At 47.1% G+C, this 22,379-nt stretch overlaps 4 protein-coding genes across 7 annotated transcripts; 3 read left to right on the forward strand and 1 right to left on the reverse strand.

The window, feature by feature from the left end:
- Nucleotides 1-150: 150 nt before the first annotated feature.
- On the forward strand, nucleotides 151-9,446 carry LOC108148409 (protein ELYS homolog). 2 transcript variants are annotated; one of them, XM_041707111.1, is made up of 6 exons: nucleotides 151-362; nucleotides 423-1,043; nucleotides 1,110-1,784; nucleotides 1,864-2,054; nucleotides 3,347-4,126; nucleotides 5,166-9,446. In XM_041707111.1, the coding sequence occupies exons 1-6, from the start codon at nucleotides 269-271 to the stop codon at nucleotides 9,246-9,248; spliced, it is 6,444 nt and encodes a 2,147-aa protein (XP_041563045.1). In that variant the 5' UTR covers nucleotides 151-268; the 3' UTR covers nucleotides 9,249-9,446. The 2 variants fall into 2 exon arrangements, with proteins under 2 accessions (XP_041563045.1, XP_041563044.1); XM_041707110.1 differs by having other exon boundaries at nucleotides 151-1,043.
- A 751-nt stretch (nucleotides 9,447-10,197) lies between these two features.
- Nucleotides 10,198-18,379, reverse strand: LOC108134576. 3 transcript variants are annotated; one of them, XM_017254930.2, is made up of 3 exons: nucleotides 17,969-18,379; nucleotides 12,471-13,544; nucleotides 10,198-11,366 (listed from the first exon to the last, which is right to left on the reverse strand). In XM_017254930.2, the coding sequence occupies exons 2-3, from the start codon at nucleotides 13,462-13,464 to the stop codon at nucleotides 10,423-10,425; spliced, it is 1,938 nt and encodes a 645-aa protein (XP_017110419.1). In that variant the 5' UTR covers nucleotides 13,465-13,544; nucleotides 17,969-18,379; the 3' UTR covers nucleotides 10,198-10,422. The 3 variants fall into 3 exon arrangements, with proteins under 3 accessions (XP_017110419.1, XP_017110416.1, XP_017110417.1); XM_017254927.2 differs by having other exon boundaries at nucleotides 17,843-18,379; XM_017254928.2 differs by lacking the exon at nucleotides 17,969-18,379 and adding an exon at nucleotides 16,665-17,224.
- LOC108134577 (trypsin alpha-like) lies at nucleotides 14,201-15,171 on the forward strand. Its single transcript, XM_017254931.2, has one exon. The coding sequence runs from the start codon at nucleotides 14,244-14,246 to the stop codon at nucleotides 15,012-15,014; it is 771 nt and encodes a 256-aa protein (XP_017110420.1). The 5' UTR covers nucleotides 14,201-14,243; the 3' UTR covers nucleotides 15,015-15,171.
- A 1,886-nt stretch (nucleotides 18,380-20,265) lies between the features above and the next one.
- LOC108134573 (RNA polymerase II subunit A C-terminal domain phosphatase SSU72) lies at nucleotides 20,266-21,974 on the forward strand. The gene is made up of 3 exons (XM_017254925.2): nucleotides 20,266-20,600; nucleotides 20,667-20,925; nucleotides 20,987-21,974. The coding sequence occupies exons 1-3, from the start codon at nucleotides 20,374-20,376 to the stop codon at nucleotides 21,086-21,088; spliced, it is 588 nt and encodes a 195-aa protein (XP_017110414.1). The 5' UTR covers nucleotides 20,266-20,373; the 3' UTR covers nucleotides 21,089-21,974.
- Nucleotides 21,975-22,379: the final 405 nt, after the last annotated feature.

Below are 22,379 nucleotides of genomic sequence, written 5' to 3' on the forward strand. Positions count from 1 at the left end.
AAAATGTTTAAAATAAAACCCACATAGCTAGCATCCCCTTGGAAAGTCTTGAATTTGCGAATTTCTATCGGACGTTAATCAACACTAATCCGGTTAGCGTGCGCACCAGCACAACAACAAAGTAGGCGACTGTTTTAAAATGTCAAATCAAATGGCAACGCCGCCGGTCAGTGTGTCACAAACTTCCAAGCAATCGGAGCATTAGATTTTAATACACTTTGCGGACCGAGCGATTAAGCAGCATACCGCAGACACAGTGCACCAAGACATGGAGTGGCACGAAGTTGAGCTGGACGGGAGCCGCACGGCTGACTTCCCGGAGCGCGCCGTGCCCGGTTTCGGGCAGAATCTCTCGCAGACCGGTAAGTGTGGCGTGGGATTTGGTGGCATTGCATTGGTCCCTTATTTGAACCAATTCGCAGACGACTACCTGGGCGGCATCATTCGCGGCGGGCAGTGGGGATGGGTGACCCGCAGGAGAGGCAAAGACGCCACCCTACTAATCTGCAGCATGGCCACCGGCGAGTGCGTCTCCAGGCATTGCTTTTGGCGCCAGTCCGCCGACGAGGAAAAGAGCCTCCACTTCAACAGTATCCGTTGTGTGGAGGAGCTCTTTCCCGGCCAGCCGGAGCGACCGGCTTTGCTGGCCATTTGCCTGGAGTTGTGGGACCACAGGACGCAGGTGCTCATCTACGCGCTCACATCCGGCAAGGTGCTGCGCCGCTTCGAACTGCAAGACCACCTCCACTGCCGAGCAATGACCTTCCTGGACGAAAGCATCTGCGGCGGAACGCGACTGAAGCTATTCGACGGCTGCCTGGCCGTGGCCACCGAGGAAGGCACTGTCCTCCTGGTCGATCTCAACGCCGGCAGACTGCTGGAGGAGCGTGGCCGCCATACTCTCGACAGACCCAGTGACGAGGGCGAGCCCTCCTACGGCAAACTGTACTGTGTTCCAGGCACGGAGCTCGGCCACCGCCGCATCGAATCCGTGCTCGACAAGTGCCGCTCCAAAGTGGCTCACTTGGCTGTCCATGTAGATGGTAAGTGTGTGCAGAGGGCTGGTCTATCCTTGCCTTTATCCTAATCCCAAACCTCTTCCCTGACAGTGGCAAGCACCGGAATTCGCAGCTTGATGGGCATAGCCGTTGCGCCCGGCTTCGCCGCTGGACTTGAGGATGGTCGCATCGCCATCTACGATCTGGTCCTCTTTCAGCTGACCACCACGATGCAGCCGCCGCCAACGAGTGGACGGGATCATGGGGCCGTGGAGCGGATGTGCCTCATCATGCCGCCGGATGACCCGAAACCCTGCTTCTACATAAGTGCTTTGTACCAGATCGCCGACCGCCTGCACATGCTGCTGCACAACGTCAACTACAGGCGCGTGGAGCAGGCGGGCGACGGGTTCCGCTTCGAGCACTTCCATTCCAGTTCCGTGCGCAACCACCAAATCTTCGACAGAGGCAGCTGCTCCGTAACTGCCTGCACCACGGCGTCCACCTTCAGCTTTGCCGGCGACAGCGGCACGCTGCTGGTCATCATCTCCTGGTACTCGAACACAGATCGCAAAAACAAGCTCGTCCTGTTCGACATTAACCAGTGGTACAAGGACGAGATGCCCTCCTGCCTGAGGCACAACGAAACTCCCCATTACATCGCCGGCTACAACCTAAGTGGTCTGCCCATCGGCTTGGGACTGCATCTGCGCTCCAGCTCCATTATGCACTATGTCTCGCTGCAGCGCTACGATGAGCACTTCTATCCCGACTCACTGACCTTCGGTAAGAGATGATTGGCGGGAATGGAGTCAAGTTCAAGCCTTAATTGACAATCCCTTCCTGCTTCTATGCTCCGGTCTAGATTGCACGCTGCTTACCGCAACCGGCAGTCGCTACTACGCCCAGGACGGAGTGCAAAATCGCTTTCTCAACACCCTCCGCTGGGAGCACGCCACGCTCTTTCTGCGACCACAGCCCTTCCACGAGAGCATTGTCCGCCTGCGACTACTGCCCCAGTTCTGCGAGCTGAACCCAAACGCCACCTTCTCCAAGGTATGAAATTCGCTTGCAAAATGTAGTCCTTAGTCCTTAGTTCTTTATTGTTTGTTTATTTATATTTATTTGCTTATATTAACTCGAAGTAAACGCTCATATGGCGAAAACGAGAATGAATATTAGTCAAACGTTCTATTTAGAATTAACATTATTAAAAACCCGAATTTAAATTGCCAGACAAAAAATCAGTTGTCCCCGTTGCAGAACCACGATTTCCCCATAAAAAAATCCACTTTCCCCCTAAATTTATAAAACGTTCAATTTCAATACATTTAATTGCTTCCTTAAGAAATATATTGTAGAAAGAGACGGAAACATATTAAACATTTACTAAAAATTAAGGATTATAATCGATATTTTGAAGTCTTATCGACAAATTTTTGTTTTTTTAATAAAGCACGCAGTGTTAAATAGTTAAAATTAATAGTAACAACCCCAAATCTGAAAACAGTGATTTAAATCTGAAACTGCAATAGATTGCTCATTAAAATTACGTGATTTTAATTCAAATTTTACTCCTAATGCAAGGCCTACAAAATGGTATCTACTATTGTGATAAAAGTTGGTAAAGTTGGGATAATAAACCGAAAATGCAACTCGAATTTCGATTCGTATTATTAAAACCCCAAGAAATAATGGTCGACAGTTGGAAATTCATACCTCGTCGGATTCGTCATATAATTTTCAATCTATTGGCTTATAAATTTTCAATTTTAATTTTTAACTAATGCAAATTAGTAGTTAAATTAATAATTTTAATCAATATTTTTCAGCTTAAAATGCCAATCAGTTGGAAACTCAGCCAAGAGAATATGTTTTGTGCAAATGATTCTATGCTGATTCCGTAAAATTAATTTTTTGGTGCTTTTTTTTTATAAAATTTTAAATTTGTTTTATAATTTTTAAAATATTAAAGAACATTTTAAGAATTTATAAAAGGTTTATTGGCGATTTTTTTTTTTATTAAAAAATATTTAATAATTATGTAGAAAAACAAGTGAAAAATAAATGTAATTTTTCTGATATTGCCACCAATGTGGTCACCAGAACGATCAAAATTATAGAGAACTGGATCATGTTAATAAAAAAATGTATATAAATTCAATTAAATAACACCATGAGCTAGTCCTTGATCGAAGGATATTTTATAATATGCATTTTTGAGACCAAAAAGAATAACTTGATTTATTGGTTATAAATAAATATAGTCTTTAACATTTTGTGGTCACTAAACTTGCCTATATGGCCAATCTCACCTGTTTCCTTTTTTCTTTCCTTCTGGCATCCAGACTGCCATGTACGATGTGATACTGTCGGTGGCCTTGGAGCACAACTGCGGGGCCCTGTTGAACGACTGCGCCCGCAGCTGGATGGACGGAAGCTTCCTGTGCAACCTGCTCGATCCCACCAAGCTCTCGCTGGCCACGCTCACCCAATGGATCGTGCGGCGCGCCGGGCATATCAAGTCGCGCTGCTCGGAGCTGTGCCAGGGCATCTTCGACTACGGCGGCTACTCCCTGGACGAGCGGGAGCGGCACGAGTTTCAGCTGCTCACCGACCAGCTGAGCGAGCTGCTGCGCCTGCAGTCCTACATTGTGGAGCAGGGCCGGCGCAGACTGGCGCCCACGACGCTGGCCGAGTGCAAGGGCAACGAGCAAGCGCTGCGGACGGTGCACGAGTACCAGAGGGTGCTCTACTGGTTCATCGAGCAGGGTCTCCTGCCGGAGGGCCAGCACGAGGCCCATCATCGCGAGCACCGGGAGCAGCCGCTGGTCCGCCTGCGACACGTCTACTCCGAACGGCGGGCGCAGCGCAAGACCCTTTACATCGACGCCCTGATAAAGCACTCTGGCCTTTCGAACACTTATCCGCCGGACTCGCTGCACGCCCTGCTGCTTGTGATGCTCGCTCCGGACACTGGGGTGGCCCCCAAGCAGGCGCTGCTCCTGTACCTGCTGCTGGACCTGGACTCACAGCTGGGCAGACGCTTCAAGAACGCCTTCCAGCTGGGCGAAGCTCTGGCCAAGTCGGTGCGCTCCTTCTGGTGCTTGGACCGCGGCGATTACGAGGTGAGTACAGAAGCCCCTAATCGAATCTAATTTGAAAAACTAGGGGGGCGTTTAATTTAGGCAAATGTGTGTATCATGGAGCCCTGCAAAAGTATGCATTCGATCACTATAGGTAAAGGGCTAATGGAAATTGTAAGCTCATGAAAACATAATTCGGGTAGATTAGTCTTTCGGTCGGAACTGTGAAACGTCATGTTGGAAAAGTCATCTGATCGGTGAAACTAAAGATATATTTTCGTTTAAATTACTTCGACATAGTCTTATTTAAAGTTATTTTAAGCGTTAGAGGTCCATTTTATTCGTAAAGGCTGTCTTGATGGATATCCTTGTTGAATTGCGATTTCTTAAGAATTTAGGTGAGCCTGGGCGATCCGATAGTTTATTTAGCATGTGAACAATTTATAAAAGAATCATATATCTCGGTATTTTTTTATATCCTTGGAGAGTGTATTATAATTTCAGTATTTATTTGGATTAACAAATTATTAATAGTGTAAGAACTCATGTAGGAAGAAGCATAGGCCTGTTAAACATTTTTAAGTTTGCTATAATGTGTTTATCGAAGAAATATATTTTTTTTGTATTGATTTTTAATTATATAGATGCATTGGCATTTAGAATCCAGTATGTACTGTTGCTTTGAGGTTTTTGGACTCTGTGTTTCGGTCATACCTATCGGTAGACACAAAAATTTTCAAAATCGACCTATTATTTTAGTAGTTACAGGGTTATTAGGTCCTTTGCCGCCGCTCTGCCGCTGCTCTGCCTGTAATCGCGGCACTCTCAGCTGCAGATCGAAAGAACAGTTAGCGGGGAGTGGTGGGCATGTTACATACTCTTAGCTTCTTAGGCAGTTCGATAGATGGCGCCACCTAGACTTTGATTGTTTTGTTAGGAGGAATACTTAGTTTGAAGTTTGTTGGCAGAGTAACGGGTATCTAATAGTCGGGAGAATCGACATTAGCTTTCTCCGTGCTCTCTTGTTCAAAGGAAGGATGCATTTTTTATGATCCTCACCTTCTTTTTGACCTACTTGCAGCAATGCATCAAGGAGCTGTACATGCACCCCGCTCCGGCCAGCAACTACGAGGTGTGGCAGACGCGCCTGTTGGTGGAGACGCTGCTGGCGGGAGGCGCCATCAAGGCGGCCATGCGCGTGGTCAGCCAGCCGCCGGGACCACTGCCTCCGTCGCTGCACATGAGCGTGCTGCTGGCCAACGAGAGCATGCCGCAGGCCTTCCAGCTGGCCCGCCTCCACGACGACGAGGAGGGGCAGCCGCTGCTGGAGAGCTTCTTCCGCCACTGCCTGCGACGCGGACGCTTCAAGGCGCTGGCCGAGCTGTGTTTGCGCGGCCCGGAGGAGCGGCTCCTGTACCGCCTGCTGCGTGAGTGCCGCTCGCGCCAGACGGACCGCGTGCAGTTGATCCTGCTGCTGCAGAAGAGCAAGTTCATCGACGCGGTGGCCTTCATGGACGACGTGGCCGCCGAGCGGGAGCGGGAGGACGACTCCTCCAGCTCGATCATCTCGGCCTACCGGTCCACGATGGCGCCGGTGGCGCAGAACATTGCCGGCACCTTCCTCCGCATCCGCGGCCATCTGGAGGGGGGCCTCGAGGATGGCCAGAGCGGCCGAGGTAACCTGCCGCCCTTCAGCTGCCAGCTGGTCAAGCAGAACGCCAGCGGCCAGGTGGGCGGCATCTTCCAGAGCTCGGCCGTCAGTGCCCACTGGGCCACGCAATTCGAGGAGCCGCCGGCCGCCCTGTCGCCCGCGTCGCGGCGCAACCAAATCGGCCACACCAACATCCCCTTCCTGCGGCATGCCCAGTACGGACTGTCGGAGCTTCCGCACCGGCGGCACACTGTGCGTCCCGTGCCCCACCAGGTGGTGGAGAAGCGTCAGCGGGAGCAGGAGCTGGAGCGGGAACGGGAACATAGGCAGCCGCTCTACTCGCTGCAGCCGTGCAAACGCCGTCGCCTGCTGTCCGAGCAGTTGGTGGACGATGTCAGGGGCCATGTGCAGGCCATCCTGAGCCAGCAGTTGGGGCAATCGCAGGTGGCGGAGACGGAGCGCAGCGCGGCCGTTGATCTGCTGCAGCCGCCAACTTTCCTGCAGACGCGTCAGCCGACGGCAAACCAGAGCAGCGGTTCGCCGCAGGCCAAACTCACGATCCTGAAGAGAAACGGCACAGCACCAGCACTGGATGGAGAGCCGGTGGCGGTGGCCACTTCTGCCACGCTGGCGGAGCCCAAGCGGTTCCGCTTCATGCCGCCCATTCCCCTGCGCTTGGACGGATCGATGGAGGTGGACACCGAGGAGGAGGAGCAGGTCGACGAGGAGGAGGAGGAGGAGACCGACGAGATCATCGTGGAGATCGAGTCGCGAAGCGAACCGAGGAGCATCGAGTCAGATGAGGGTGGCCATGAGGTCGTCGACAACGACGACAACGCAGACGACGACGACGACGACGTGGAGTTCTTTTCGCCATTGGCCTCGGCCAATGTGTCCTTGGTGAACCAGTTGGCAGAGCTGCCGCGGGAATCGCCTGCTCGATCCGAGCTCCCACCGCCTGGTCCACCACCTGGTCCACCGCCTGGCCCACAGCCACGTGGCTCATTGCGTCAGGGAAAGACTGACACTGCCACTGAAACCGAGGGCAGCAGTGGATTCGGTAGCTTTGCCACGGTCCAGCCAACGCCATCGCCAACGACATCGCACTCGCAGTTCGTGCCCACCATCTGCTCCTCGAAGATGTGCGAGACGCAGTCGCAGGTTTTCTCCAGCGGCAACAGCAGTGCGGTGAAGATCTCCGAGCGCACCACCATCTGTGGCGACATGGAGTCAACCGATCTGGGCTCGGCACTAACCACCGCGGTCAGTTCGCAGTGGTCGCTGCCCGCAGTGCGTCCAACCGGCCAGGCACACCTGCAGATGATGGACACCACGCTGGGCATGTCCACCTACGATGTGCCATCGCTTGAGCAGCAGGATGAGCGGCAGGATCAGGAGGAGGAACTGAAACTGGGTGACACGCAGTCACTGGAGGAGCAACATGAACATGATCATGAACATGATCATGGACAGGGGCAGGGGCAGGAGGAGGAGCCTGCGCAGAGCGGTTACCAGCAGCTGGCGTTCCTGGACAGCTCGCAAGTGCCCCCCGCCCAGGAGGAGCCCCTCTCCTCGCCCACCTACAGCCTGAGCAGCGAAGAGTCGGACATGTCCTCGGCCGCTGGCATTCGAAATCCCTTGATAACCGCTCTGCAGAGCGACGATCCCATGTACTCCATCGTTGTGGAATCGACGGGCTCCATCACCACGTCGCGATCGGTGACGCACACGCCCACCTCCTTCCTGCCCAGCGACACGAACGTCTCGCAGACCTCGACTCCTCCGCGGCCGGCACATGGCGGCGATGGCGATGGCGATGGCGACGGCGACGGCTCACCGCCCACCCTGTACCGCGCCAACAGCCTGGAAACGGTCGACGATCTGGACACCACCAAGGGTTCGCTGGAGGAGGAGGAGGAGTACGACGAGGACGACTGCGTCATTGCACTGGACGGCACGGAAGTGCGCGGCTACGTGGCCCGTCCCCAGGAAGCGGCGGCCTGCAGCAGTGCGGAGCTGTTCGCCTTCAAGAACAAGGACAAGGACGCCCAGGAGGAGGCGGCGGTCAGTGGCGACCCCTGTCCGTCTCTTTCGCTGGGCGCCACGGTCAACAGCGATTCGGAGGTGGCCGACACCATTGTGATAGATAGCGATGAAGAGGATCGTCAGCCGGAGGATCAGAAGCAGGAGCAGGAGCTGGAGCAGGAGTTGGAGCAGGAGCGGGAGCTGGAGCAGGAGCAAGAGCTGGAGCAGGAGCAGGAGCTGGAGCAGGAACAGGAGCGGGAGCAGGAGCTGGAGCAGGAGCAGGAGCTGGAGAGAGCAGAAGAGTGGCCCATGGGGGAGGATGCCCCTAGCGATGACTCGGTGGCCACAGTGGCCTTTAGCGAGCACAAGCAGAATGCGGAGGTGGATGCGGATGCGGATGTGGATGTGGAGGTAGAAGTGGTCCATGAAGTGGAACTCCTGCATGCAGGTCCCCTAGCGGAGATTCCCGAAGAGGATGACGAAGAGGAGGCTGAAGAGGAGTCCAAGGAGGAGACCAAGCAGGAGACCAAGGAGGAGGAGGTGGTCACAACACCAGCCCCGCATTATTCGGCCCAAGAGGAGGACTCCAGGCAGAGTCTCACGCTAGTGCTGTCCGATGACGATGAGGGTGAGGAGCAAGCAGCTCCGCCGACGACGCGTACTCTGCGTCCTCGACGTTCCACGGTTGAGTACCAGGACAGTCCGCGTACGCTGCGCCCACGACGCCCCACTCTGGAGCAGCTGGACAGTCCGCATGCCCTGCGCTCGCGTCGTTCTACCTCCAGACCCGCCACGCCCATAAACAGTGTCCAGCGCGGACAGCGGTGCAACTCGCTGGCCCCCGCAACGCAGAGTCCCAGTGTCCGGCGTGCCTTGCGCGGCATCAGCGAGCCACCTCCCATGGTGGTCATGCAGGCTGCGCCAAAAACCAGGGCGCCAAGATCCCGCAAGACAAGTGCCAGTGAGCCATCCACATCCGCCTTGGTCGAGGATTCAAAAACGGAGACGGAGGCGACGCTTCCCCGGACTCGTCGCCCGGCCAAACGAGGCAACGGGAACGGCAACCCCGCCGAGTCGAGCGAGGCCACAACATCCGGGGCCAGCAAGAGTCAGCAAAAGAAGACGCGTGGTAAGCGGGCCACCTCGCTGACGCCCTCGAACCAAGGTCCAACTGTCCAGCAGATAATGCGCGGCATCAGCGAGCCGCCCATCACCACCACCACCACCACCACTTTGGAGGCAGGGCAGGTCAGCCGGAAGCGGAAGGCCGCCGCAGGTGGGCGGTCGCGCAAGACGAGCACCAGCACGACATCCACACCGGCTTCGCCTCCGCCGGCGCAGGAAGACGATTCCGCAACGGCTGGGAAGCGACCACGTCGCCGACGCAACGATCAGTCCGCCAATGCCACCGAAACCGAGGCCAGAAGCACCCCGACAAGGCAGCTGCGTCTGCGCGTGCCACGCATCCAGATGTCCGAGGCACCATAGTGAAAGAGCAGAAAGTGCATCCATCGTGGCCACAACCAACTGATCCGCATGTGGCATAAACAGAGCTCAACTGATCCTGATATTATAAACGACATAGGAAGCACTTCTCAAGAAACGTTAAATTGTAGTTGGCACTAGTTCCGATTTGTTTATAATTGAGTTAAAGTTAAAATAAATAAGTTGTATGTTAACAATTTACACACTGCGCGAAAAGACGGCATAGAGTCGTATGGTCAGTATGACAGTTAATTTTATAATTTCCACTTTTTGTCGAGAATAAGAGTGCAGTGCTTTTAAAAGTGAAAGGCGGCAGCCTTAACTTATTCTCCATTTTCATCACTTTTGAAAATGTGCAGTGCTTGCCCATGTTGCCATTGTTTCCAGATTTTTAAAAAGTGGTTTTCAAACTAAAAAGTTATTTTCCTTATTTCAATTTTATATTTATAATGCAGAAGTAAAAAAAATGTTAAATCTTTATTGTTACTTTGCAATGAAAAGTCCTGAGTTTTCGCCAAAAAATATTATTTTTATAACAATAAAAATGAAAGTCCAATAACAGAATTTCATAATTCAGGCATTCACGCTTGAACAATTTTTTTTTTTTTATCCAAAATCGTTAAAAAGGTTATTGGAAGAAAGAAAAAACGTTAAAAAATCTGATAAATGAATCTCGAAATAGGAATGTCATAACTCGTTGAATTCGTCATAAAATAATTTTATTTCTTAGAAATTTTCTCAAAAAACATTTGGCAAAAAAAAAAATTCAGCATTTAACAGTTAATTAAAGTAATTGGTATTTAAACACTCAGCGGTTTTTTGCATGACTTTCACACAAAATATCCAATCTAATTTGTCCGATCCGCAAGTATATAGTATATATAGTATAGCTTGAAAAAAACTAGGATACAATTAATCAGCCAACCGGAAAGTTGAATTAAACTAAAATGGCTTTGCAGTTGTGTGTGTTACTTTTACTTCTGTAAGTAAGTAGCATCACTGTTGATGCTATTTGTTCGATAGCTCGAATGCATATGTACAGATATTTACAAGAGGCGTTTCTTAAATCTACGATTCGGCAAGATGTGGATGTGGGCGGTGGATATCGTCCATTTGTAAGTCTATGTGCTAAGTCTACTTCAGATTAGGGGTTTGGATTTGGACTGGGACTCCGGGTCTAGACGAGCGTGGAGAGCTCGTGCAGCAGGACGGACATGTTGCTCATGTCCAGCGTGGGCGGAATGCCGGGACTCACTGATCCGCTGGCCTCTCGTCCAGCCGTCAGGATCCTGGGCGTGGGCGTGGGCGGCGTGGCCGTGGCAGGACGCACCAGGAACGACGAGTTAATGGCCCCCATAGCTCCTCCTCCTCCTCCTCCTCCTCCGCCTCCTCCACCACCGCAACAACCTCCGCCTGCACCGCCGTTGAGCAGATTGCTGCTGAGCAGCGGATTGAAGCTGCCGTGCGAGTGATTGGGCGACACTGCCGTCACGGAGGGCGGCACCAAGTTGGGCACCACCTGGTGGCCCTGGTATCCGTGGAACGGAGGACCTGGCGCCATGGCCAGGGGCAGGGGCATTGCCACGGGCAGCTGCAGCGGCACCGGCAGTTGGGCACCCGATATCACCGACAAATTGTGCGACAGTCCCGGCGGAGCACCCCTATAGCTGATGGTCTTCTCGCGCTGCCACACAAAGACGTTGTGCACCATGGCGCCGCCGCAGAAGACGATGCCAACGCCAATCAGCAGGCTGGTGACGATCGCCGGCGTCGAGTGGAAGTGGCTGAAGGTGTACAGAATGAGGCCGGTGAGGAAGACCGGTATGGAGATGAAGAAGCCGCTGACGGCGCAGGTGCGGCTGGCACTGGACTTGGCCAGGTACTGGTTCTCCCTGCCCTCGAAGGCCGGCTCGCGCAGCTTCACGGCGAACAGGAACTGGATGGCGCAGACCAGCAGGCAGCACAGGTTCAGCGACAGGGAGAGTGCCCCCAGAGCCAAAGTGACGTCGTACACCACGATGAAGTCCTCGCCGCTGGCGCCCCGACCCATGGCGTCCTCGCGTCCATTGGGCGAGATTCTCAGCAGGAAGATGAGCGACAGCAGCGCCAGAAGCAGCGAAACTGTAAGAATAATGGACTTTAGTTTCGGCCTTAACATCAAATAGAAGGTTGTCAGGAAGTGAAAAGAACCCCAAACTCTTACACTTTTCAAGACATTTTAATCAATTAAGATTAAATCAACGTTCAAAAAAAATCAAAAAATAAATATATGTACATATATATACATACATTAATGCTGGACTTTTTTTTAAATGCTAATTTAAGCCTGTAATAATCTGATGTAACTGATGTAAATTAATGCAACTCTTTTCCAACTTTTAGACAATAGTTTTAAAATTTGGTAAATTTTCAAATTTAATAATAAAAATGTAACAACTTGAAATATTAAATGCTGTTAATAGCTGTCTATCTTCAAAAACATCGACATTTCCAAGCTCAATTTTTACAAGAAGCTTTATAAAGAGCTAATTTTGAATTGTAGTACGATACATGAATGTTTAAAAATACAACGAAAAAGAAAGCTTTTAAGATATATTCGTTACACTTTGAGTGAAATAAAAAATATAAAAAAATGATAACGCTATTAAATACTAGTAGATACCTGTTCCTTTGTAAGTGGCATGGCTTTAAGACTTTTCTATTATATTTTTATTCGAAATCTACAATATTTCGAAACGGCGGTGCGAAGATTTTTCCACGAATGCCATTTCTGAAGTCGGTGAACATCTCAGTGCCAAAACTACCAAACCGATTGGTCTAAATTTTTATTAATCATTTGCTTTACAAAAATCAACATGCAAACACGAAGCGGTTCTTTTTTAATTTAAAAAAAATCAAAAAAAAAAACCTTGAAATTTTGTAGCTTAATTCAAATTTTGTACATCGGAAAGATGCAAAAAAATGAAAATGAAAAAAAGGACCTCTCGAAAATTCGATTACATTTCAAAAGCAGTATGATCTATATTTTTTCACTGCAAACCACCTTATTTAAAATATAAAAAACAAATTGCACAAAGCTGTCCACGCTTAAAAAGCCAAATCACCATCAGAAACTTTGCAATTTAAATGCCAGATTTTTTAGCTGCCATAGTTATGGTTATGGTATGTTTACATTACAGACTTAAAAGGCCCTTCTTGAGGGACTTGAGAGCATGCCATACTCACTCAGGCAGAGGAGTCCCAGGCTGGTGAGTGCCTCGCGGGGCGAGGGTCCCGACTTGGGCAGCTTGTGGCGCACAGGATTGGCGGTCAGGTGGCCGTAGTTCCTGTAGTTGTTGAGCGGCACCTGGCTGAGGTTGTGCGTCTGCGTCTGTCCTGGTTGTTGCGTTTGCCCATGATGTTGCTGCTGTTGCTGTGGCAGATGTTGCTGCTGTTGGTGCTGTTGCTGCTGCTGCTGATGCTGCTGCTGGTGGCCACCATTGCTGGCCAGGATGTGCTGATTCGTATAGGTGTGGTGGTGCACGCTCCCATTGCCCAGAAAGTGTCCGTTGGGGGTCAGCTGGGTGATTGGGGTCAGCGGTGTAAGCGGTGTAAGCGGTGTAAGCGGTGGCAGCGGCTTAAGCGGCGTACTGGGCGGGATAATGTTCAGCAGCGTGGAGGAATTGCCCACGCGACCGCCGTTCTCGTTGAGCAGCGTGCTCGAAGCGGAGGCATTCAGGGCGGATATGTTCAACGGCTGCGGCGGTCGCAGGTGGATGTTGCGCGCGGTGCTGGCCACGGCAGCTGCTGTTGCTGCCGCTGCTGCTGCTGCTGCTGCTGCTGCTGCTGGTGTCGGTGAGCTACCGTTGGTGTTGGTGTTGGTGATGGTGGTGTTGCTGTTGCTGTTGCTGCCAGTGGTGGTGGCAGTGGTAGCGATTCCCACTTCCGTTTCCACAACTGGGGGTGTGTTGTGGCCACTGCCACTGCTTCCAGTGTGGTTGTTGCTGCTGCTATTGCTATTGCTATTGCTGTTGCTATTCGTGTTGCTGTTGCCGTTGCAATTGCTGTTGCAGTTGCTGTTGCTGTTGCCATTGCAATTGATGTGGCCGCTGCTGCTGTTGGCGGCGGCGGCGGCGGTGCGCAGCAGCTGGCCGCCCAGCAAAGTGGACAGCGGGTTTATCGCCACGGCACCGGTGGCGGTCGCAGCGGCACTGCTCGTCGTCGAGGCGTGCTTCAGCATTTCCGGCGGTTTGGCCCCTCACTCCGATCACATTCTGGACTGGCTGCCAAGGACCTTGAGCGAAAACAGTACTTATCGTCCTGCAATTACAAATATTTGAGTTAAAAAATCTAGAATCAAAAACAGACTTCGGCAAGCCGAAGTTGTACACCCTTGCAGCTGTTACGGAAATAAAACTATCTGTATAACGACAATATATCAATTTGTATGCGTTTATGTTTAAGATGTCCGACATATATACTACCTGCAATATAAAAAAGGCTTTTGGGACAGTTTTATACAGAAAGCCTTACAAACGAGCGAATAGTTTGCGTAGAAACGGACAAACGTTTTGGACGGACATGTCTAGATCGACTCTCTTAATGACACTGATCAATGTAATATGTGTATATATATATTTCATATTTTCCAAAACGTCCCCTTCATTTCGTTGCAATCTTTTCACTGACATTACAATTTAAACCTTGTGAACTTCATTTAAAGTTACATTGCTATCACTTCTTGTGCCAAATATAGTCAACAACAGTTTCATATAAATGTTAATTGTTTTTTTCAAATAAATAAGAAGTGTATTTCTATATTTATCTAATAGCTTTCGGTGTTTCGTTTTTTTTTTTTTGGAATGGAAATGGAAATGGAAATGTTTGGAATTCTTTACGTTGAAAACTTGTGCTATATTTAGAAATAACTGAAGAACCTTACAGGCCCTGTCATATAAAATACTTGCTCCGTCGGTAGTTCAGACATTGTGATCCAAAGTCCAAACCAAGCCAGTGAAGATGTTCATCCAGAGTTTTCTACTGCTATTGGCAATTGGTTTCCTGTCTGCAGGACGAGTTCCTCGACCGGAGGAAAGGATTATCGGTGGGCAGAACATTGACATAGAACAGGCTCCGTGGCAGGTGTCCCTACAAGTGAAAGGGCAACACTACTGTGGAGGCTCTATTTACAGCAAGGACATTATCATCACTGCTGCCCACTGCCGTTTTGATGACAGAGATCGCGCACTGGAGGCCAAAGATTTCCTAATTCGCGTGGGCTCGTCGTTGAAAAACTCTGGAGGAACCCTTGTCAAAGTGGCCGCCATAAGATCTCACGAGAATTTTGAAAATAGAAATTTGATCAACGACATTGCTGTCATGCGACTAAGTGAACCACTTAAGTTTACCAGAAAAGTACAGAGTATCCCTTTGGCCAAGAGGAATCCTGCTCCTAGAACAGTTGCAACGGTTTCCGGATGGGGAGCAACATTAGAATTTCCCAATTATGGCAACCCGGTGATGACAAATCCTATACATCTTCAAGGCGTATACAATTATATAGAAAATCGGAAATCTTGTAGTAGGTTATTGGCTATGACCGAGAGTAATATTTGCGCTGGAACTTATGGACAATCGGCATGTAGTGGTGACTCTGGTGGACCATTGGTTGTTAACCAAAAACTTGTAGGTGTCGTCTCAAAAGGGTTTGAATTTTGCGATGGTTTTACAGTCTATGAAAGTGTTCCTTTCTTTCGACCCTGGATTCTAAATGCCATTGCATCTATTTAAAAATATTATACCTTTATCAAAAATATATATTTCTGCGATGGACACATAACAACTTCAAATTTCAAAATGTTTAACTGGCCTATACCTTTTTATTAATTCGTTCCTACACTTTAAGTCATATATTAATCCAAATAAATACTGAAATTACAATACCCTATGTAAAGGTGTAAAAAGGCAATCAATGGATAAATAATACATTTTTACCAACTTAGGACAATAGTCAGTGATGGGTGAGTAATAAACATATTAAATATAATATAGTATAGTTTAAAAAAGACTTTCTTTAATGGTATCCAAAAAGGAACTACCTAGTGTTTTAAGCCCTTCTTAAAACAAACTTAAAATTTTGACCATTACACTCATTACTTCAGTAAGCGAAATTTCAATAAGGACAGTTTTTCGAATCTTCAGTACTGTATATTAACTAACTGCTATCTGCAACTGTAGTTGGCTGCCAGGAAAAATCATCGCCTCACATGGGCACTTTCATTTCGCCAGAGGCTTTGCATGTGCGAAACTTTCCCATAAATTATGTGCATTGTGCATCGCATGTATTGCGTAATTAGTCGATGGCGAAGAACTTTTCACCGACCCAACACCACTTTGAATGCGGGGATAAAAGCAAAAGCAACTGCAGTACAGCCAGATGGAGAAAGATGTGGATCACACGCCTCGATAATAAGATACCCAATTCTTCATTTCACTACATCTAGCATGCATTTTGTTTTAAACCCATTTTACCTTAAATACATAACTCACAAATAAGCAGATATTTCTATCAAGATCTGGTTTCCATGAAAGTTACAAGATTGGTAGATATAACCAACATGAACTTCCGATTTAAATCCTATTTTCAGTGGCAAATTTTGGAATATTCTTTTTAGAAAATCGATTTCTTCTTTCTGATTTATATTTTTCAACACGAACTTGTTCTCAGCTCGTCCTGAGTTTCGAAATTGTTACGGACCAGCAAATTAAGTATGCAATAAAATTGATCAAATAAAATTGATCAAATAAAATTAATAATTTAACACCTACATTTTGAAGGACCCACTGTTCTATAGCTTGGTTCCCAAGCTACCAGTCAGATTCAGCGGAAATTTGATGATTACTGGGAAAACTCTTTTTTTATTTGCTGACCCAGCGGTTTTTCTCACCACAAAGAAAACATGTAAGAACAAACGTGTCAACAAATTTGAGCCATCTCTTTCTGGATTTTAATAGATGACCCAAAATTATTGCTACATTTGACCTGGTTTGATTAAACCACATAAAGCGGTATCTATAATCGAAGGCCTTGACATTGAGATACATTCCAAGACTTTTAATGCAATATTAAATTGTTTCGGAATTTTCAAACCATGTAATCTACTGTTTAAACAAAATCAACGACACAACAAGTAATGGACAAATTGAAATTTTCAGTAGGAACCACAGTAGGATCTCCTATGACATCTAGAGACATTGGGCTTAAAACGGAATATATATACCCGGATCAAGAATATATAAACTTCCACACTTACACCCATGTAATATCTTGAACTAAAAAAAAAAGCTAAAAATAAAGGCAGGTGCCTTCATCGCGGTTTTAGCCAAGAAGCTTATAAGCAAAAGACAAATTGCAATTGGCGGGTTGTAAAACGGGTTTACCTCCGTGTTCTTTTTTGGTAGCTTTAATTTCCGTTCTTGACCTGTGACCTTTACATGGCCGCCGAAGGCGAGCGAAGAAAGCGCCGGACAATCGGTAATTGGCAAACGCCCTGCGGCTCCTTCCTCCGCCTCTCTTCCTGGTCCTCATCCGCACCAGATCCAGTGGATTTCGATGGCGACTTCGAACCGATCTCTCGATCTGTCGATGATCTCCCAACGGAACAGCGAGCGGACGACAAGTGGACGACGCGGTGACCGATCGAGTGACAAAATACGACTGATATCGGCATCGGTATCTCTCTCGAACTTCGGATACTCGGATACTATAACTGCGGTTCGGTTCGGTTCTGACCGCCGGCAGCTATGGCCATTCGCAATCGCCCAACCATTCCAACCATTCCAACCATTCCAACCAGTTAACAAGTGAACGGACACGGACTCTCTATTTTTTCCGCTCTCCCGCTCTTCCGCTCTCACCCACTCAGGCCGACACCGCTCACACGGACAGGTGAGCAGTGGCAGAGGGAGGGGGGGAGAAAGACAGCGGGAGAGGATGAGGAACGAGCCACTTCCAAAAGCCGCTCGGCACAGTGGGACCAAAAGGCAAAAGAGGGCCATCAGGCATCATGTCGCCAAAAAAAAATTGTACAATATTATTTTTTGCTGTCAATTTTTGATATGCAGAATATCTGAACAATCTTAAAAACTATGTTATTAAAGAAATACGCATCTTCTGATATAAATCACCCACACAGAAGACATCAAAAATAAAATTGCTTATACGGCCTGGTTTATTTAAAAATAATAACATAGATAGTTTTTTCTTTTTTGTAAATTGTTTACAATTTATTTTGAGCAAGGAAGATGTAAAAGCCCATTTTTAGTGGATTCAAACTTTTAGAAATTTCATCAACATAGTAATCTCAATCGATGTGTAATTAATAATGGGGATAACTTGAACCATTTTAAATACTTTGAATCATATAACAGAATATTGTATTATATTATATACCTATATCAAAAAAGTAATTATAAATCTGAAAAAAAAAAACAAAATGTTTGGGTAGGACGTTTACACTCAGCGCCAGATGCCAACATTGTGTTCTTTTCTTCGCAGGAAATTTTGAAGAATATAGAGTTCATTCTGTAAAGCATATAGAGTAGAAACTGCACCGTACCGAAAATGAGTTATATCCGGATCGTGCCACAGATTTGGAAACAGTGCAGAGGTGCATCGATATCAAAGGACTTGTGGTGGCATACAATGCGACCCACTGTGCCCACTGCAAACCTGCTCAACTCACAAGCACACGTTACACACGCGATGCGGCTGCTCCTGTCTCACACAATACACCGCACACCACACACCACAACCACACACAGGTAAAGAATTGGTGGCAACAGCTCCAACTTGCTCAGCCGCATTCCACGAGCTCCGAACTGGAAGGTTGTTGTCGGTTGGTTGTTGGTTATTGCTGTTGCTTATTTTGCGGTTGTTGTTTTGATTGGGACTTTGAATTTCGACTATCCATGCCTGCAGCAGTATATTTGACTGCCCTAATCTTTTAAGAGTAACGGTTGCCTGCCACTTTTCACGAATCGCGATTTATTAAATTCAAACTTGTGGCGCTTGTCAAATCGGAATTCCCTTCGGTTGGATTCAAAAATAGGAATAGACGATCAATGCTGCCAGACTGCGTCGAACTGGTGGCCAGTGTTGTTAAACTGATAGTACATGCCGACCAGTAAATATAAATTGATCGAATATACAACATTTATCGATTGCAATTTCTAATAGCCGGATTCCACTGAGTCGTAATTCAACTTTTCCAACATGGGAAAAAAAAATTATAAAAAAAATTTAATTGCATTTAAGTGTTTAGAAATTTCCCTAACTGAGAATATTGTCACAGTACCTCTCAACTCTAATTGTCTATACAATATTCGAAAATAACTATATTGTTGTAAAAGAAAATACGAAGAAAACAAAAAATTCAATTTTCACGCCAAAAAATTGGATATTAACGCAAAACTAAATACAATTGTGACATTCGTAAGTATAACGTTTTTCATCGCTAAAGATTTATCCACTGATGTTGGCATTTCCTATTCCTATTCTGTCATATTATCAAACTGGCATGTGTTTAATTACATTCAATTGCCCCATTAGAGGACTTTTTAATAGCCGAATACCTTTGCCGCATTAAAACGCATTTAGCCTAATGCGCATTTATTTACACAGGGAATTCAAAAAGGCTGAATGCCGCATTTAAAATGAATGCGATTAGTAAAAGCGATAAATAAATGCAATAAGAAATCATTCGCCGCGAACGTTTTTAGAAAATACCGATGTTTAACGATATTTGGTTTTGTGCCACCACTACAACAGTTATTTTCTATATGCAAGGATAGCGTGATTTTTGATATATTTCGAATATAAAATCTATTTTGTAGAAAAATGATTGAAAACAAGAGTATACGCTGCAAATTCTGGTCCTAGTATCACAATGCATTTCTGCTGGATCTCTGGCAGAAAAAACCCCAACATATACGGGGATTCTTGCCCTTTTTAAAAACTGTGGTGGTCTCCTTTGCAAACCCGTCAAGCAACACGATCACCTTTCCTACGTTGTCGTCCAAATTGGCAAATGCCTCGGACGCATTATGGATGTCCTGCTGAGAATTGATTGATTTTTAATTCATTTGTTTCTTATTTGCGACAAAAGTGTAAAATTCAAAAGTAGACAAATCCAGATCAGCTCTTCGTTCCACTCACATATCTGAGTAGCATTAGTTAAATGCTATTGGGATCAGGAACATTTAAAAAGTCCACTAATGCGGCAATGGAATCAAGCTATAAATGTGCCTGATTCCACATTCCCAGCTGATCTGGGTTCGTTTACTTTTGAATTGTCGCAGATCAAAACGATTTTTCAGAAGTCTTTACTGTTCAGCAAGGGCAGCTGTTTCTAAAAAAGAGCAAGGATCCAGGTATATGTGGGAGTTTTTTCCTGCCAGAGCGATTTGCTGCGCTTGCTCTTATTTTCAGTAATTTTTATGCAGAGTAGATTTTATACTCGAATGAAATCAAAAATTGCGCCAAAAACCAGCTGTTGTAGTGGTGGCACTAGCGAAATATGGTTAAATATCGGTATTTTTCAGTATTTTTTCTAAAAACGTTCAGGGCGAATGATTTTTAATCGCACTAACTTATCGCATTTATTTTAAATGCGGCATTCAGCCTTAAGGGATTCCCTGTGTAAATAAATGCGCCAAAGAAATCTGACTATTATCTTTAAACCGTAGATTTGGCCAAAATGCATCTCTATTTCCAAAATATATCCAAAATATCCAAGTAAATATCAACTAAATATTTAAAAAATACTGAATCACTACCGAATTTACTGCTTTCTACTCGCAACAACTAATTGAAGCGACAATTTTTTCCGTCTATTTTTAGCACATGCACCTTTTATAGACGAAAAAGACGCTGAAGCGGAATTTGGTCGCTGAAGCAGAAAGGCCGCCTGTCTGAATAGGCTATTAGCAACTGTAGCATCCGCACTTGGTCACACTATTTTCCAACTTGTCACAACTGTCCGATTCGATAAAGGGTTTATTTCAACTGTTCGACGCGCAGTAACACTGGGTGAACAATTTTTTTGCGCTCCGACTGCAACAGCACCGCACTGCCAAAGAGATAAGAGACATGACTGATCCCAGCAAGCTTTCCGTGGCCGTGGTCTGCTCCTCGAACATGAACCGCTCGATGGAGGCGCACAACTTCCTGGCCAAGAAGGGCTTCAACGTGCGCTCCTACGGCACCGGCGAGCGCGTCAAGTTGCCGGGCGTCGCGTTCGACAAGCCGAATGTTTATGAGTTCGGCACCAGCTACGAGGACATCTACCGCGACCTGGAGGCGAAGGACAAGGAGTTGTGAGTTGTCCGCTCTCGGACAGTCCCCATCCTCTCGGCTAATCCAATCCTGTCCCCCCCGCACAGCTACACACAGAACGGGCTGCTGCACATGCTGGATCGCAACCGGCGTATCAAGAAGTGCCCGGAGCGCTTCCAAGAAACCAAAGAGCAGTTTGACATCATCGTGACCGTGGAGGAACGCGTCTACGACCTGGTGGTGCTGCACATGGAGTCCATGGACTCGGTGGACAACCGTCCCGTGCACGTCCTCAACGTGGATGTGGTGGACAATGCGGAGGACGCTCTAATGGGCGCCTTTCTCATTACGGACATGATCAACTTGGTACGATGCTCAGGCACACTGTCACCGTAATTCGCCCTTCTTTATTTCTGCTACCTTACAGATGGCCAAGTCCACGGACCTGGACAACGACATCGACGAAATGATCCAGGAGTTCGAGGAGCGGCGCAACCGGGTCATACTGCACTCGGTGCTCTTCTACTGACGACCGAAGTGTGCCAACAGTTCGTGTCCAGCTCCAACACTAGCACCAGAATCCCCTAGTCTCCCTGCGCTCCTCACGCCGAGTGATTGGTCCTTGCCGAGGACTGGTATTGCCGGACGTAGGGCGTAGGATGAAGATTGGGAGTTTAGAAATCTAAGAAACTTGTAAATAGAGAGGGGCCATCGCTGCAGCGAACACACGCATCCACATCCGATTCAAAATCCACACACACACACACACACACACACACGCACACACTCCACCTGATTGCACTGGCTCTTGAATATGAAATTAACACAACAAATGACGCCCATTACAACAATGAGGCTCCGAAAAAAACGAAACCCCTCGTATGTAGTATGTGTTCGTGTCCGTATTCCTTGTAGTTCCGGCCGTTGAGCCGCGACGTCCACGGTTTTTATCACTGGCTTTCGTTTCCCCCAGCTGGCAACAGGGCCGAACATCTGACTCCCCGATCCGATCCGTTTTATACACATATATATGTCTGTAAACAAAACTCGCATGTGTGAATGTGAATGAGCATGCAGGCCAGGCAGGAGAGCCATCCAGGGGCGGATCGAGATTGGGACTGGGATTGGGCCCCACCGTGGTCGGGGGCCGTAGTTATTAATCTAACATAGTTTTACAAATTGTTCAGACAGGGCCATACGGCTGCCTAATTCGGTAGCTGAAAAGATCACTGTGCGTTTCAAAAAATGGCCAAAGGTCCGACACGGGCGCCGATTCATAAAACTTAATACAATGTCAGTGCGATACGGGAAATTAATAAACCATCCAGGGGTGTTGACTATTTAGATTGTGTTCACTGTAATGATTGGAATAAAAACGTACGCCAATTATGGCGGCTTTCTTGTTGACATTTGAATTCTGTTCGTCCTTACCAATTTATCAAATCAAGTTGTTTCATATTTCAAGAAAAGAGATTTTCAAAATTGATCAAATTTAATCTCAAATTGTGAGTTTTCAAAAAAAAAAAAGTGGTTGCTGGCATTTCAAACCAGTTCATCGACTCATTTCAAGCCAAAACCGAAGAAGACCTAAGAAAAGATGTTTGATTCAACGTCAATCGGTTTTTTTAATTACCGTTCAAAATAAGTTTAATTTTGTGAGGTTCTGAAAATGGCAAATCGCCATTTAATTTCGTTTGGTTACATTTTTGTTACCGATATTTTTGTGGCTAGTAAACAATCGATTTTCTTTATGCTGCCTAAAATAATTTTAGATTTTTTTTAGATTAATGTTTAGTTTTTTATTTAAATAAAATACATTA

Source organism: Drosophila elegans, unplaced genomic scaffold, assembly GCF_018152505.1.
Source record: "Drosophila elegans isolate 14027-0461.03 unplaced genomic scaffold, ASM1815250v1 contig_149, whole genome shotgun sequence".
In the NCBI taxonomy this organism is placed as follows: Eukaryota; Metazoa; Arthropoda; class Insecta; order Diptera; family Drosophilidae; genus Drosophila; species Drosophila elegans.

Excerpts from the sequence above, each read along its gene's own strand:
- LOC108148409 (XM_041707110.1), top strand. The coding sequence starts at position 269 with ATGGAGTGGCACGAAGTTGAGCTGGACGGGAGCCGCACGGCTGACTTC. Across the intron at positions 1,044-1,109 it reads CTTGGCTGTCCATGTAGATG|TGGCAAGCACCGGAATTCGC; the intron begins GTAAGTGTGTGC and ends CTTCCCTGACAG. Across the intron at positions 1,785-1,863 it reads TCCCGACTCACTGACCTTCG|ATTGCACGCTGCTTACCGCA; the intron begins GTAAGAGATGAT and ends GCTCCGGTCTAG.
- LOC108134576 (XM_017254930.2), bottom strand. The coding sequence starts at position 13,464 with ATGCTGAAGCACGCCTCGACGACGAGCAGTGCCGCTGCGACCGCCACC. Across the intron at positions 11,367-12,470 it reads CCTGGGACTCCTCTGCCTGA|TTTCGCTGCTTCTGGCGCTG; the intron begins GTGAGTATGGCA and ends TTATTCTTACAG.
- LOC108134577 (XM_017254931.2), top strand. The coding sequence starts at position 14,244 with ATGTTCATCCAGAGTTTTCTACTGCTATTGGCAATTGGTTTCCTGTCT.
- LOC108134573 (XM_017254925.2), top strand. The coding sequence starts at position 20,374 with ATGACTGATCCCAGCAAGCTTTCCGTGGCCGTGGTCTGCTCCTCGAAC. Across the intron at positions 20,601-20,666 it reads GAGGCGAAGGACAAGGAGTT|CTACACACAGAACGGGCTGC; the intron begins GTGAGTTGTCCG and ends CCCCCCGCACAG. Across the intron at positions 20,926-20,986 it reads TTACGGACATGATCAACTTG|ATGGCCAAGTCCACGGACCT; the intron begins GTACGATGCTCA and ends GCTACCTTACAG.